At 39.5% G+C, this 14,869-nt stretch overlaps 1 protein-coding gene and 1 pseudogene across 6 annotated transcripts in view; both read left to right on the top strand.

Moving 5' to 3' along the window:
- The window catches only part of RHOBTB1 (Rho related BTB domain containing 1), a 109,189-nt gene extending 94,824 nt beyond the window's left edge, over positions 1 to 14,365 (top strand). For all 6 annotated transcript variants that reach the window (XM_016127631.2, XM_016127630.2, XM_016127634.2 and 3 more), the window contains 4 exons: positions 5,774 to 5,924; positions 8,806 to 8,894; positions 11,493 to 11,598; positions 12,136 to 14,365. In XM_016127631.2, the coding sequence (XP_015983117.1) occupies positions 5,774 to 5,924; positions 8,806 to 8,894; positions 11,493 to 11,598; positions 12,136 to 12,305 (516 nt within the window). In that variant the 3' untranslated portion in view covers positions 12,306 to 14,365. The remainder of the gene's footprint in view (positions 1 to 5,773; positions 5,925 to 8,805; positions 8,895 to 11,492; positions 11,599 to 12,135) is intronic.
- On the top strand, positions 4,275 to 4,393 carry LOC118604730 (annotated as a pseudogene).
- Positions 14,366 to 14,869: the final 504 nt, after the last annotated feature.

Genomic DNA, 14,869 nt, shown 5'->3' on the forward strand with positions numbered 1-14,869 from the left:
TGATCAGCTATACTTTTTAACAAATGTCACCAGACAAGATACTATCAAAAGCATATATGAGAGGGCAGAGCCTGTCTTCTAGAAATTCAAGAGAGTGAAATGTTTCTTTAGTCATTTACATCCTAGGCTCAGCGCTGGCCCTAATCAGATGAGCCACGTCCTTGTACCTCAGTCTCCTCATCTGCAAGATTAGGAATGCACTAGATTACCTTTGAGGTCCCCTCGAGCTCTGCCCTGATTTGCCTTCTCTGAGGATTCATTAATGGTAGAGAAACAGTAATGGAGCAAATGGTTAAATGGTTACTCCTCTGAACATGCCTCTCAAAGAGCTTAGGTCTCGTGGAAGCCTCTGGATTACTCGTGTCCAAAAACGGGATATTCTTAGAGCAGAGCAAGCTGTATCTTGGACACCCCCTAGCTTCATCTTTTTACAAACTCTGTTGGAAAAGTAAGAAAAATTCTACTCAAGCATGTATAACTTAGTATAGAGGTAAGCAAGCATTTTTGTTGTTTTGCAAGTGTTTTTTGACCATCTTTAAAAAAAAAAAAAAGGAACATGGGGACACCCCATCAGGTTTATTGTCCTAAGAGACTTGTTTTGCTCATCTCAGCACCTCTCCAAACTTTTAAAAGAAATACAGAAAACAATGGCTAACTTTTCGAAAGGGTCACTCATACCAGAAATCTGAGCACTCCCATTGTGACCCAGAAGCCTGCATTTGCATCCCCAAGTAGAGAAACAGAATTTTAGAATCACAAGCCAGGAATGGCAGGGGCTGAAGAGGTCACTAGGCCACCCTCTTGCTTCCAGAACAAACGCAGCTGCTCCTAAACCAACTCCCAGCAAAAGGCTGTCTTTTATTTGGGACAAAGATATTGGAATTATCCTGATGACCAATTCTGGTGTTTCTACCAGCCTTTATAAATCAAGAGGTTCTCACTTCTAACTAAATAAAGTCTTTCCTATGCCATCAGAGGTGTTTCAGAGAGTGGTTACTGAGTTGTTATCTATAGCTCATTAAGGCCACCCAAGGAAAGGACTGTGGGACTCAAATCCCAGCTCCTCCATGTACAATCTGTGTGGCCTTGGGCAAGTGACAACTTTTCTGAGATTTGATGTCCCCATCTGGAAAACATGATAACAGCCCATTGTGTGGTTGTGAAGTGTAAGAGTCAATACTTGCAAAGTACCTCATAAACATTAACATAAATGGTAGCTGTCACTAGCCTTATTTTGATGTCAGCAGTGTTGATGATATTCTTTGCCTCTTACTTCCAAAATAATGTGAGAAAACTACTAATGAATGAAACTTCATTTAAATGGCATTTCAGGGACTTCAATAATCTCCAGAGATAAAGAGCCCAAAGGCTTGCTTCCCTTATTTTTCTAGCCCACCGAAAGGTGTGCTGATAAGTGCTGCAGAGAGCCTGTGATTAACCCTGCAGAGAGAAGTTGATCAAGGTCAGGAACCCAAGCACAAAGGGATACTGTCAGAGCTGACCTCACAAATGCTAATCTCCTTTATCCCTTCCCAGAATGGACTGTAATTGTCTCCAGATTAAAATGTGCAGGAGACATGACCAAAACAAAAACTTGGCAGCGATGTGAATGCACTCATATTCAGTTGATTAGTAGCCTCTCCTGGAGGTGGCTACCTGTTGAGGACTCCCCGCTAGAAAGACAAGATCACTCACCATTTAAAGCTGTGGCTAAGGCTAATAATAGCTAATAATAGGTAAGTACAGATTCAACCCAGCTCATAAAAGAAAGACTATAGAAGCAGGCAACCGAAGGTCTGTGCCAAAATTCCTCTAGCTAATATATGAAGAATGCCATGAATGGTTGACATTCCTGCCCTTTCCTGCTTCTTCTCTTTCTTTCCAGTATAGCTTATAATAGTTATGTAGTTTTGAACTCTAGTCTTATCTTGACCTTGGGCAAGCAACTGGCTCTCTCTAAACCTATGTCCTCATCTATAAAGTGGGGATAACAAGAGAACCTTCTTCAAAGGGCAGGTAAGGCATCAGAGTACATGTGTAAATCATCACATTTGGTGCCTAGAACATACAAATGCTTAAGGTGTTAGCAACTATTCTCCTAGAGGATTCTTGTTCAATTCTTTCTAATGAGGAGTTAAAGACTTTTTTCCCCCTGAAAGCTCTAATTTAAAGCCCCCGATTCCCTTCCCAAACTTGCAGAGTATGATAGAGGTGATTATGGGGGTAGGAAAAAGCAGTCAACGGCTCAATAAATGCTCCAGGGTTGATTTAGGCCCATATTTGCATTTGGGATGTGTCCTTTCTATCTGTTTTGGCTTGTGAAAATCTGACTTCCCTCACAAAATTCAGCCTATTTTATTTTTGCATTAATAAAATTCACATGCATATCCAGAAAAGAATAAAATATGCCAATTGACGTTACTTTAACTTTTTTTTGTCATTTAATATTTAAGAAGACACTATTTTACTTATGTGTTTCTCATTACTTTTAATATAGCAGTAAGCATAATTCTCTCCCCAGAGGTACTCAGCAAGTGGTTCATTAAAAATGCATGCCCGGGTTGTAGTAAGCAATGCTCTGGGTCTAGAATATTTTCTCATTCTCTGGGAAACCATCTCTAATTATAAGTCTAATAGTCTGAGCTGATTTTTGCAATTAAAATTTTAAACCAAGTAAACTGTAATATGGGATGTTGTTTAGGTAGCATTATATCCTCTTTTATTACTCTTTTTTTTTTTTAGTTACATCCAGCAAATATGATGCAAAATTCTTAATTCTATTTCTTATATAGCTTTATTTTATAATGTTTTTTAAAAGTTCTATAAAATTATTTCTCCATAGTTACACAGTTAATTATAAATGTTGAAATCACAGAAATAGGCTTTTAAAAAAAAAATCAGCCATGAGAAAAAAATGTGTGCTCTGAAAGTGTTTTTAGTTTATTCTTATTTTCTGGTTACTTCTATAGGTGCCTAACATTATTTGCCAAAAAGCCATCGCTTCAAAAAATATATTGGCATCATTAGCAAGAAGGGAGCAGCAGGTCACAAATGTCAAAACAGTCCAAAGACATTGACAGTATAGGGGCAGGGCTGCTTGCTGGAATCTATCATCTCCTGCTGCAAGAAATAATTTCTTTTTAATTTAGGATGTCATTTTGCCATGACTTAGAACACACTCTAACCAAAAACTGCTAAGGTAATCTGAATGTTGTCGAAATCCATGATCTCAGTAAAGAAAAAAAAGTTTTAGATAGCATCTATTCCAAACTCCTCCCATGTAACAGATGAGGAAACTGAGAGTCATAGAGGGTGAATGATTTTTCAAATGTCACACAACATTTTAGTGACATCCTTGGGCCTATCCCAGCCTCTTGTCCTGTCCTATAAGCACTTATTTTCAGAAACAGCAGACATTCTCATTTCTAAGAGAGCAGGTGTTCACAAGAAGCTCTGGGACTTTTCATACTAACACTTCATAGCACTTAGCACTTTGTAAAATATACACTGTACTTTCACTATCAGAATTATTCAAATTTTAAAGTTTCACAACTTAATTAACCTTCAATTATCTAGAAAATTGTACTGATCCAAACACCATTCTAGAGAAATGGAATTTTACCATGCGCTTATACACACAGAATCAAGTTTACATGCATGTCTCTATAAGATAAATGCATGTGTACATAAACATAGATGTAGGTAAGCACACACATAAGTACTATCAGTATTAGATTCACTGCAATAGCAATTAACTACCACACAGTGGCTTTATTATTTCAAAATAACATTGGTAGTAATTTCTGCTTGCCAAATTCTATTGCAGAGTTTGTGCTAGAAACTTCAAATGGTCACACTTGTCAAATCATTGATAATAATAATCCATGCACCCTATTTACAAAATTATAATTGTTTTTACTGACTCTAATTGAAGGAGGGGGATAATTTTCTTAATATTTCTAGGAATTTTTCTGGGCCTTTCCTTTGTTATATCAAGGCCAAGCCCTTTTGAAAGGATATGTCCTACCTGGTGGCTGACAGCTGGCTATTCAGGATAATAATATAGAAGGTTCCTACAACTTAAACAATTCTGGAACCACACCATTAGAATGCATTGGCCATGAGCTCTGTATGTAATGTACGAATGTGTGTGTGTGTGTATTGAGAGAGAGAGATTAGTCGTATAATATAGATATGTAATCATATGTAACTACAGATGCATATCTTTATATGCTGTGTAGCAATTTATTAAGTATCAGAATTAAGAAGTTTAAGTCTACGGCCATGCCATTCTGAACATACCTGATCTTGTCTGATCTCAGAAGCTAAGCGGGGTCAGGCTTGGTTAGTACTTGGATGGGAGACCACTTAGGAAGACCAGATGCTGTAGGGTGGGGGAGGGGGTGAGGGGAGGGGGGACGAGGGGAGGGTGGCAGGAGGAGTTCATACCTACCTCTGCCTTTTGAATTTAGACTTATAATATAGATGTAATCATATATAATTATAGATGCATATCTTTATATGCTGTATAGTGGTTTATTAAGTATCAGAATTAAGTTTATAACTACTCATCCTTTTAAACTTAGAAATCGAGTTCTTAAAAACCGTTAATGAAATATGGTGCTTTATTGTACTATAACCTAAACATTGCCACAAAGGATTTTCAATGCTACACAGATGTTCTGAACATAGAGTTTAGAATTATACTCCCTGGGTTCCAATCCCAGTCACTTACTCGCTCTGTGACCTTGGATATGAAACTTAACCTCCCTGAAACTCAACTTCCTTATCTGTTAAATGGTAAAAACACTCATCTCTTCTTCCTAGGATCAAATTAGATAATGCATGTGGAAAGCTTAGCACAGTATCCTGTGCATAGGAGGTCTTCAACTAAGGTTAATTTTTGTAATCATTATCATTCCAATAGTAAACACCAGTGGCACCTTTCTGTACTACACCAGGGCCCACTTCATGGAGTTAGAGACCTACAATGAAGAGTAGCTGCTGTATGGTTTACATCCCCATTGATCCATGCCCAGCCATCCAGAACTTCCGGGCTCTCTAGAAAACTCCAGCATGTATTTATAAGGACAACTCAAGGGGGAAGATTAGGGGAATCCTACAGGGAGAGTTCACCATACCTAACCAACTATTCTCCCAGAAGTTCCAGGCAAGGATTTCTCTGGATTCTCTCTATCTACCAATACCTGATAATGTTCCAGTAGTTCCGAATCTATGTGGTTTTATACCACAGGAAAAATAATTAACTGTGTATATCATATTAGCATACATTGATAGAATGTTGGGATCAAGCCAGTCACTGTGGCAACTGGGGTGGTTGAATATCCTCTGTTTTGACATCTAGAGAGCTGGGCTCTATCATGTGTCAGCAACAGTGTGGTTTGCCTCTCCCCTCTACACCTGTCATGTTGAAATTTCTTTCCCCACAGTAGAGTATTATAAGGTAGTTGGCAAGGAGGGCCCATAATGTCGTCATACATTTACAGCCCATTCGTCTGATTTATAAGTCCAAATAGTCATTTAAAAATTCCAAATCAGGCTTTATCAGGCAGCCCCACTCTTTTGTCATCTACAAATCAAACTGTTATGTTTAAAGCCGTAAATAGTGAATGACTTCCATATACCGCGTCAAAACAGTTGTTCCAGACTCGTCGATATCAAATCATAAGTTGGGATATTCATAAGCAGTATAGCCTGAAAATGTGCTCGCTGCTTTCTTCGTCAGAACTTAGCTTTTCAAATAACATTTCAGGTGTACCTCCCAAACATAAACAAGATGTCAATGCAGGCGGTTTTGGATTATCTCTATACCAAGCAGTTGTCACCTAACTTGGACCTGGACCCACTGGAATTAATTGCCTTGGCAAACAGATTTTGCCTGCCACACTTGGTTGCACTTGCAGGTAAGACTGATGACTCGGGGCCATGCAGTGTCTGACTGTCATGTTTATCAAAATTACATTTAAACAAAAATAAGATTTCCAGGGACTAAAAATCATTTTTTGCCACCCACTATAGGACTGTTTTATACAGGATGATGTGAACTGGTCAGATGTATCAGATGGCCCAATTCAATTCAACAGATATTTCTTAAGCACCTTCTTTGTGGTAGGCCCTGTTCGGTAATACAAATATAAAGACGGCTAACGCATGGCCCCTGCCCTCCAGGCCCGTGCTCTCTGCGCTCTACCTCATTTGTGGACCATGGAATTTGAAGTAAAAGTATTGTGTCTGTGTTATCCCCATTATGTGTGTTCGGACACGATCTTTTAAAAGGAGGTAGTAGTAGGCAGTAGTTAAGAACATGGCCTACGTAGATTGCTCTGGTTGAGATTTTTGACTCCCCCATTTACTAACAATGACTTCATACTTAACCACTCTGTGTCTCAGCTTTCACTCTCTTTAAAATGGGGATAATATTATTCTACCATATGAAGATTAAAGAGTTAAGATATATATTATATATATATAAAATATATGTATATGTATATGTGTGTGTGTATGTGAGATAGATATAGAGACGATATATATAGTCCTAGAACAGTGTCTGGCACCTAGTCAGCATTACATAAGTGGTTTTCTTTAAGCTATTTTAGAAAATGTTCTGACATTGTCAAGATCATTTTAGGAGAAAGAAAAAAAAAAGGAAGACAGCTTAGCTTCACAAAATCTTATTTCTAGATTTGTTCAGTTGGTAAGCTGAAGCAGGTCTAAATAGGATATATGCATTCTAATACCTTTTTCTTAAATTTAAACCTTCAGCTTCGTTCACCATTGGTGTCAGTTAGCTATCTGCTTGTTTATCGCTACATTTAGTTGATTCCCATTAACTATGAAAGCAGAGATAGTGCCTGTTTTGTTCACAGGCCTATCCTCTGCACACAGAAAAGTGCCTGAGCATACATATCAGGTTTCCAACAAATATTTGTTGAATCATTAAATGAATGAAAATGAATGTATAAACAAACCAACTAGTCATATCTGTGCTTGACTCTGGCAATGTCTCTAGGGAAAAAAAAAAAAAAAAAAAGATTTATTTCTCCAGGTTTCTACTACATTCCACCAACAGGAGATCAAAATCCTCCCCTAACCTTCTCCTTCCCCAATTAGATAGCAAGACGTAGTTGAAGCATGCTATGTGATGTTTTTTTTTTTTTTTAAAAAAAAAGCTGTTTTTAACCAATACACCTGAAGATATAGATCGAAATGAGTATACACTGCTTTTTAAATAGTAACTCCAGGAGGCCGCGGTGAGTGATTCCTTTTTTCAGAAGTATCAGTTCCAAACCATTTGACTGCTTAGTTTTTGCTTAAATGGTAAGTATGGTGATGACAGCAGACTGATTTCTCCACCAAAGAGACTGACCGACGAAACTTCGCAGAGACTGCAGACTTCTCTGTATGTTCACTTTCATTATTAAATGCTGCTGTGACTGTTATAAATATTTAAAATATGGTTGCCTAAGACAAGTCCTTTAGTCATTGATAGTGTTTGGTGTATACTGTGCAGTCTAAGTATAGCATGTTTAAGAATCAGGTTTCTGGGGTGAAAATGTTTTGCAGGCCAAAGTGTTGAATGAATATCGAGAAATATTGCAGTTACCTAAAATTAAAAAGCCCAATGACTTCTCTGGGAAATTTAATTCTAAACAGCTCTTTGTCAATCCAACTGAAGAAGAGTATGCCAGAGAAACTATTCAAATCTAGATACCTTATTGACTAGACAGAGACATGTCGACTAACAAGTAGGTAGAGCCAGAGCAGGAAGTAAGCATGATTTGGACAATATATTAGATTAGAAAAGGAGATGCAATGATAGAGATTTAAATAATAAAATAAAACAAAATAAAATAATAAGAATACAGCAACATCAAGGAGCTAGAAATGCAGGGTCTAGACTACCCATGCATGTGAATCTTTGAGGCAGGTGACGGCTCATACAGAGACAAGACAGCTCAGTCTCAGAACCCCAATTTAAATTCAGCTTAGAACCTTTGGTCACAGACTCCAAGCAGAAATGGCTCTCCCAACTGGATTTTTGTTCCTTCTGGCTAAGTCTCCCCACTTATTAGAATTTAAGAGGTTGAACAATACGGTGCCCATCTGCAGCTGTTGAGACATACACATGCATTCACATTTTTAATTCCCCATATAGATTCATTTCTTTTACTCAGTCTCTCCACTATCAGAGTATTGATATCTACAGTGAGGTGTGGGGGGAAATTGTCAAATAGGAAGGTACTAGAGAGTTGAGAGGATTCTAAGAAGGTGCTGGACTGTCTAGAGCTGCACTGTCCAATAGAGTTTTCTGCAATGATGGGAACATCCTGTGTCTGCCTCATCCAATACACATGTGGCTATTGAGTACTTAAAAGTTGCTAGTGTGGCTAAGGACCTGAATTTTTTATTTTATTTTATTTTATTTTACTTTATTTTATTTTACTTTATTTTATTTTATTTATTTTATTTTATTTTAGCTTAGCTTAAATTAATTTAAGTTTAAGTAATGTCACATGGCCAGTAGTTACCATACTGGACAGTAAAGGTCTGGAGGACGCTGGCTATTTCAGAAGTGCTAACAAGCGACCCAGAGTCATCATTGCACTGACTGGAGACCAAAACTCTTATGTACTGAAAGGACTTAGATTCAGTTCAGATGGCTGAATTGAAGAGCTGTGTCCCATACTTTCTCCACTCGTAAGTGGCCCCAGCCTAGACCCTCCAGGCAAGTTGTCTGGCTTACAGAAAATGATTTAACTTGCTCCTGTTCCCTCTCTTCCACAGAGCAGCATGCTGTTCAGGAGCTGACCAAGGCTGCTGTGAGTGGCGTGGGCATTGATGGGGAAGTGCTCTCGTATTTGGAGTTGGCCCAGGTTTGTAACAATTTGCTTTTTACCTTTTAAGTGTGTTCATCCAGTTCATTTAATGCTGATAAAACATTCCACTGTTGCATCTGTCTAAATAAAGATGTCACCACTGAGTCACAGAGGCCCCCCCGTGTACACTCAGAAGATCTGAGAGTTTTACATTTCATGCACCATTCACCCTGCTGGGCTTCATTTGAAAAAACAACAAGGACCTCACCCCCACACCAGCCCCATTGTCCCCTGAGGCACCAGCTTCGCATGTGGGAGAACAACTCTGGGCTTGCTAGGGAAAGGTTTTGACTCTCCTTTTTTAAATTCCTGGACATGTATTGGCCAATATCAGAGTCTCTAGAATTCCATGAAGTCCCATTAGGCCCCACATCTCACTGAAGCTCTCCTGGGGTTTTCTAGAAACAGTATTGGTTAATATTGATATTGTGATTCTCTAATCCCAATACACACTTGCACTCTTCTACAGAGGGTCTGAAATCCAGCTTCAGCTTTGTAACTGAACAATTTATTTGAGGTGCAAAGCTAAACTCTGCCTCAGTTTCCTCATCCATAAGAAATAGGAATGGTAGTTCATACCCTATCAACCTTATAGATTATTTTGAGAATCAAATGAGAGAGAATGTTCAAGAAAGAGCACTGAAGAGTGGAAGCCCTCTCACAGTGCAAGGCAGCTATGTGGGATTATCCAGTCGCTGGCGTAGACTTGTTGACAATGAGATTACACTCTGAAGAAACTAAGAATAAATTCTTCAGTCTTTGACTGTTGGTTTTGGCTTTCTTTGTTCCCTCTCTCAGTTAGGGCAGTAGTTTACTAAGTCTTACATTAGGCAAGTTAAATCAGTATTTCTCAATCAAGGGAGAGGAGGTGCTTTCAGGGAGAGAGGCACACAGCAGGTGTAAATCAGGCCATTCTAACTTTGGCCATAGGAGATGGCTCAGATTCAAAAGGGAAAAGTTAGACTAGGATTTTACAACAACCTGTTCAGTCTGACTTAACATTCAATCAGTATTTGTTATTTTCTCTCCATGTATCAAGCACTACCCTAGACAAAAGGGCATGCAGATTCAAACAGTAGATTCTCTGCCCCTGGGGCAATTATAGGCAAGTGAGAGAAATAGACACAGGCGCCAATTAGTAAAATCCAATGTGAAAAACAGCCTAAGAGAGGTTAAACCCCAAGAGAGCTTCAGTGAGATGTGGGGCCTAATGGGACTATGAGCAGACATCAATTGCATAGGATCAGCAAGCCCCCATCAAAATTAGTTGTCCACACTTGGAATTTGGGGTCTTTTGAAAAAGGCTCGGGGACAATTTGTGACTTGTGTTCTCTCCAGTAAGTAGTCATACTAGAGAAGATGAAATGACCCAGAATTTTATATAGGACCAGTCTTCTTGAGGTAATCATTTGCAGTTGTGTCTGTTTGTTTGCTCTGTGTTCCAGCCCTATCCCTCCCCCACCCTGTCCACACATACATCTGCAAGGAAATAATATTACTACTAAGTGCTGACAGGCCTTGGGAGAAAGAGTTTAGACTGGATTCTCCCATATATCTTAGCTCATTCATTAGATCCTAACACAGTAGTGTACTGGTAAGTATTTAACAATGAGCTTAGGGACAGGTGGACCCCTGATCTGTTGCATTCTGTAATGCCCATGGTATAAATTTTCCACCTGGCCAATTTTAACATGAAGTCTCTGAACTCAGAGTAGGGGAGAAATATGCACAATTGACTTTCTTGAGAAAGTACAAGCCAAATCTAGTACACCACTACCCTAATCTCACTCTCATAAAGAAATCTAATATCAAGAAAAATTGCAAGCACCAGCCAAAATCATTTATGGCATTGGAGTTGTGATTTTCAGAGAGTTTCCAAGGACTCCGGCTTTTCTCTTGGCCTCCATCCAGAGCGATGTGGGCCGCAGAAGAAATCAGCCTGTAGGTTTCAGAGTTTCTCTTGATCCAAGAAACTTTAAGAACACTAAGTGCAAGAATGGATGTCTGAGAAACAGTATAGACAAAAAGAGTGAGGGATGGGAGGAGACTTGCCAAATTTGGGGGAGAAAAGGGGTTGGCTGATTTTAAGCATCAGGCCTTTTTCAGTCATAGCTACCTCAGTGCCACCTCCCTGAGCACCTGCTCAGAAAGGAGGGGTGGGGTGTTCAGATCTTTTCCCCCCTGCCCGCACTGCCTGCTCTTCTTATGTAACCAAAGGACAGGTATAGGACAGTCACACATTCTGCAGTCTCCTCTTTCAGATCTTTGGCCCCAGCAAGCTGAGCTCTGACATGTGACACGGAGTATTGCATTGCCCAGGCTTCCTTAAACGGAGATGACATCGCTACTTTCTGCTTGCTGTTGGCTGATGCCTTCCAGAGGCCACCACGGTCACTTATCACTAGAGGGCCAGGTGGCGGGGGAGAGGGAAAGGGCAAGGCATACTTTAAACTCCTGATCTGATACAGTGATTATTTTTGGTGCACCTATCACAGGGAATAAGGGAGGGTTGTGCCAAATGCTGTACTTGGCTGGAATAAGAACCATCCGACTTAGAAAATAGAGTCTGACCTACTTTTGGTCACTTCCCTGCAGTTTCACAATGCCCATCAGTTGGCCGCCTGGTGTTTGCACCACATCTGCACCAACTACAACAGTGTTTGTTCCAAGTTCCGCAAGGAAATCAAATCGAAATCTGCAGGTGAGACTGCGGGGTCCTCATTCATCCAAATCTCATCACCTCTGAAATGTTTACTCTCTTTTCCCTTGAGAAGGAATGAGCAGCAAGCAGCTCATCAGGAGGTCTCGATGACTAGCTGGTCACGTTTATGTGACATGATGCAGGGATTATCGATTGGGAATTATCTTTGGAGAACTTCATACTTTGGTGTTTGGGTGGAGTGGGGTTCAGGGGAACATGCTGCAGACAGACCATGCTGAGGTTGTCAGCACAACCTTGTCTAGGGAGGCAGGCTTCAGGGCAAGCTTATACTCTAAATCAAGTGGTCCTGGGTTCCGGTTCTCTGTGCCCAGATATATGACTTTAGGGCAAGTGATTCTACCTCTCATGACTTCAGCGTCACAGTCAGTAAATGGTCTTAATCATAGTCCCTGCGCATCTGATTGTTGAGAGGGTATATATGGTAATTATATATGTGAAGCTTTGCTTTAAACACAAAACCTAGCACATAGAAGCAATCAATGAACAACAAGATCAGTCAACCTTTTTCTTCACCAGACAACCAGGAATACTTTGAGCGCCACCGCTGGCCCCCTGTGTGGTACCTGAAGGAAGAAGACCACTACCAGCGCGTGAAACGGGAACGAGAGAAGGAAGATATTGCACTAAATAAACATCACTCGAGACGAAAGTGGTGCTTCTGGAATTCATCTCCAGCAGTTGCCTGAGGAGGAAGAAAAAAAAAAATCAGTAATCCAACACACCACTTTTAAAAGCACTACTATAAAATTAGTCTTATTATTAGAGATAAGATGTAGTTCAGGTTTCAGGCACTGATCTTCCTCCACGTTTGTGCATTTATCTTTGTTGGGATCAAAGCACAAGCTCACGATCAATGAGCCTGGATAAAAAGGGAAGCTGATGCTCACTGCATTCCTTAAACTTATATGTATATTTTTTGTTAGAAAGCTTAATAAACCTTAGTCCATTATTTCAGGTTTTTTTATACAAAGGAAAAAATCCAGCTTTCATGTTTCAAATTCAAAATTGGAAAATATTTTTATATGGTCTCTTGTATTTTGTTGAAATGAAAAAACTATGTATTACTTTATTTTACAGGCCACAAATTAACCGTGAAGATGCCCTGTGATTCTCTGCCCACATGACCACAGAGCATTATTACATAATTAGAGGGTTATCCTTTTGTTGTGAACTAAAGGGTTGGAATGATATTCCCCAAAGTGCAAGTTAGAGAGTGTTTAATCTTTGTTCTGCTGAATAACACTGGTATAATTACCAAGTCAACTCCAAGAAAGTGTATTTACAATATTTGCTGTGTAAGTGCTAGTAATTATATGGTTATGTGTGCCATGTAAAATATAGTGATATCCAATCTTCTGTTGTTTAAAATGTCTAGATTCAAGAGGATAATCTTTATAATCATTAGAAGGGCTTATTAAATCCCAGCATTATTCAGGGCAAACTCACTGGTGGACCTGAATACAAAAGATACCGTAAGAGTGTTGGTGTTTGGATTGCTGTATTAGGGTTTATGTCTCTTAGTATTCTGTGATCTTGCCATGCTTCTGCATGCGGATTCTCTACTGACTTGAATGGAGTTGGGTCAGGACAAGGGTCCCCGAACTCTGTCCCATTGTCTGCAGGCTTGTCACATCTCACCACCACAAACAAGCTTCCTCAGGTCTCTCACTTGCAGCCAACTTCACTTTGTGAGACACATATTTTTAACTCTTCCCAGGGAAAATCCATGTCGCCGCAGAAGTAGGCCAAGGCAGACCACCCACCCCTGCTGAAATTCAGTGGGGCCTATGAAGGCACAAAGCTGGAGGCTGGGTCTTCTGGGGTCCTCGCATTTTCCAGTGCAGACAAGAATCTTATTCCAAGAGTCTAGGAAATGGTGCTATTGTGAGTTCGATCTGACCCTTTGTCATTCTGAGTTTTCAGTGTTAAAATAGAAAGTATTGAGCAGGGGAGCTCTCAAGAGGCAGTCAATTATTGCTTCTCTATAAATTAAAATGTTACAGCATTCATACACAGCATTTTAAGGCCGCAGCTCCACATCTACCATGGGTTGTATGGTGGGGGCTTGGGCTTATTCTATTGGGAGGTGAATTTACTGATGCTTAAAGCTATGGATTTTTGTGTTCTTTTTTTTCTTCTAGCTTTCAGAAGTTGGAAAAGAAACAGCTGAGTCCAAACTCCATTGTTGACCATCATATATATATTTGAAAGTCTATCCAGATTATAGATGGTATAGATTTATTAGTGGTAGTGGAAACATACCAGATAAGAGTTTGGAGAGTCCCAGAAATGCATCACCCTCTCATGATAAGGGAAGGGGACAGTAGAGTAGGGATAGATGATTGTAAGTGCATCTACTTTAATTTTTTGTCAATAGGATTGTAAATTGTTATGGAAGGAGAAAGGAGACAGAATGAGAGAATAAATGTCAAGACGAAGACTCAGGAAGAATAGGCATATATCCCATCATAAAATGGTAAAGGTTGAGTTTTCGATGTGTAGTCAGAGTTGAATTTATACAACCAAAGCTCCCATTTGATTGTAATCTTGCCAAAATGTAATGGATGTATAAATGAACCTGGGGTATAAGCAATAATATCCACTAGTGTTTGTTATCAGCTGCTGTAACCAAGTGGCTGGTTCATTTGGTTGATGCTGATCATGGCCTTTAACCATGGTGGTTTGTGTTTTTTATTTCACCAGAAAAAAAAATAACCAATAAAATTGTTTAGCTATAAAATTCCTTGATTTTTTTTTTAAGGACTACCATCATTATCATGTTTGTAATGTTAATAGCTTTTTAAAAAACTTTCAAAACTTTAAAGGTGCTTGTGTGTGCCCCAGCAACAAGGCAACTTAAATGACTTTCATCTTTGTTTTGGGTGTTGCCAGCTGAGATTCCAGCACTACGGTGTAAATGAGGGGTCTGGTTCCTTGCTCCTGGCTAATACCATTATGTCACTAGACATAGTACAGCTTTGGGAAAACAACAGAAATGTCTCTACCCTAATGGACTTATTATAATATGGGTATGGGCAATCTGCCAGCAATCAAGTGAAAGGTTGCATTGGTGGGCTTATGGAAATCAGCCTTTTCTTCAGAAGCACATCTGAGAAAGACTTTGGGAAAATGTGTTAACAATTTCTAGACTTCTAAGTGGTGTGATGTTTATCCAAGCCCAGATGGAAGAAGAGCCTCCAATGAGATCCCATAAAGGGATTTTCTGAGTGGCAAGTTTCCCATAACTCCA

The sequence above is a fragment of the Rousettus aegyptiacus genome, unplaced genomic scaffold (assembly GCF_014176215.1).
Source record: "Rousettus aegyptiacus isolate mRouAeg1 unplaced genomic scaffold, mRouAeg1.p scaffold_m13_p_6, whole genome shotgun sequence".
NCBI lineage: Eukaryota > Metazoa > Chordata > Mammalia > Chiroptera > Pteropodidae > Rousettus > Rousettus aegyptiacus.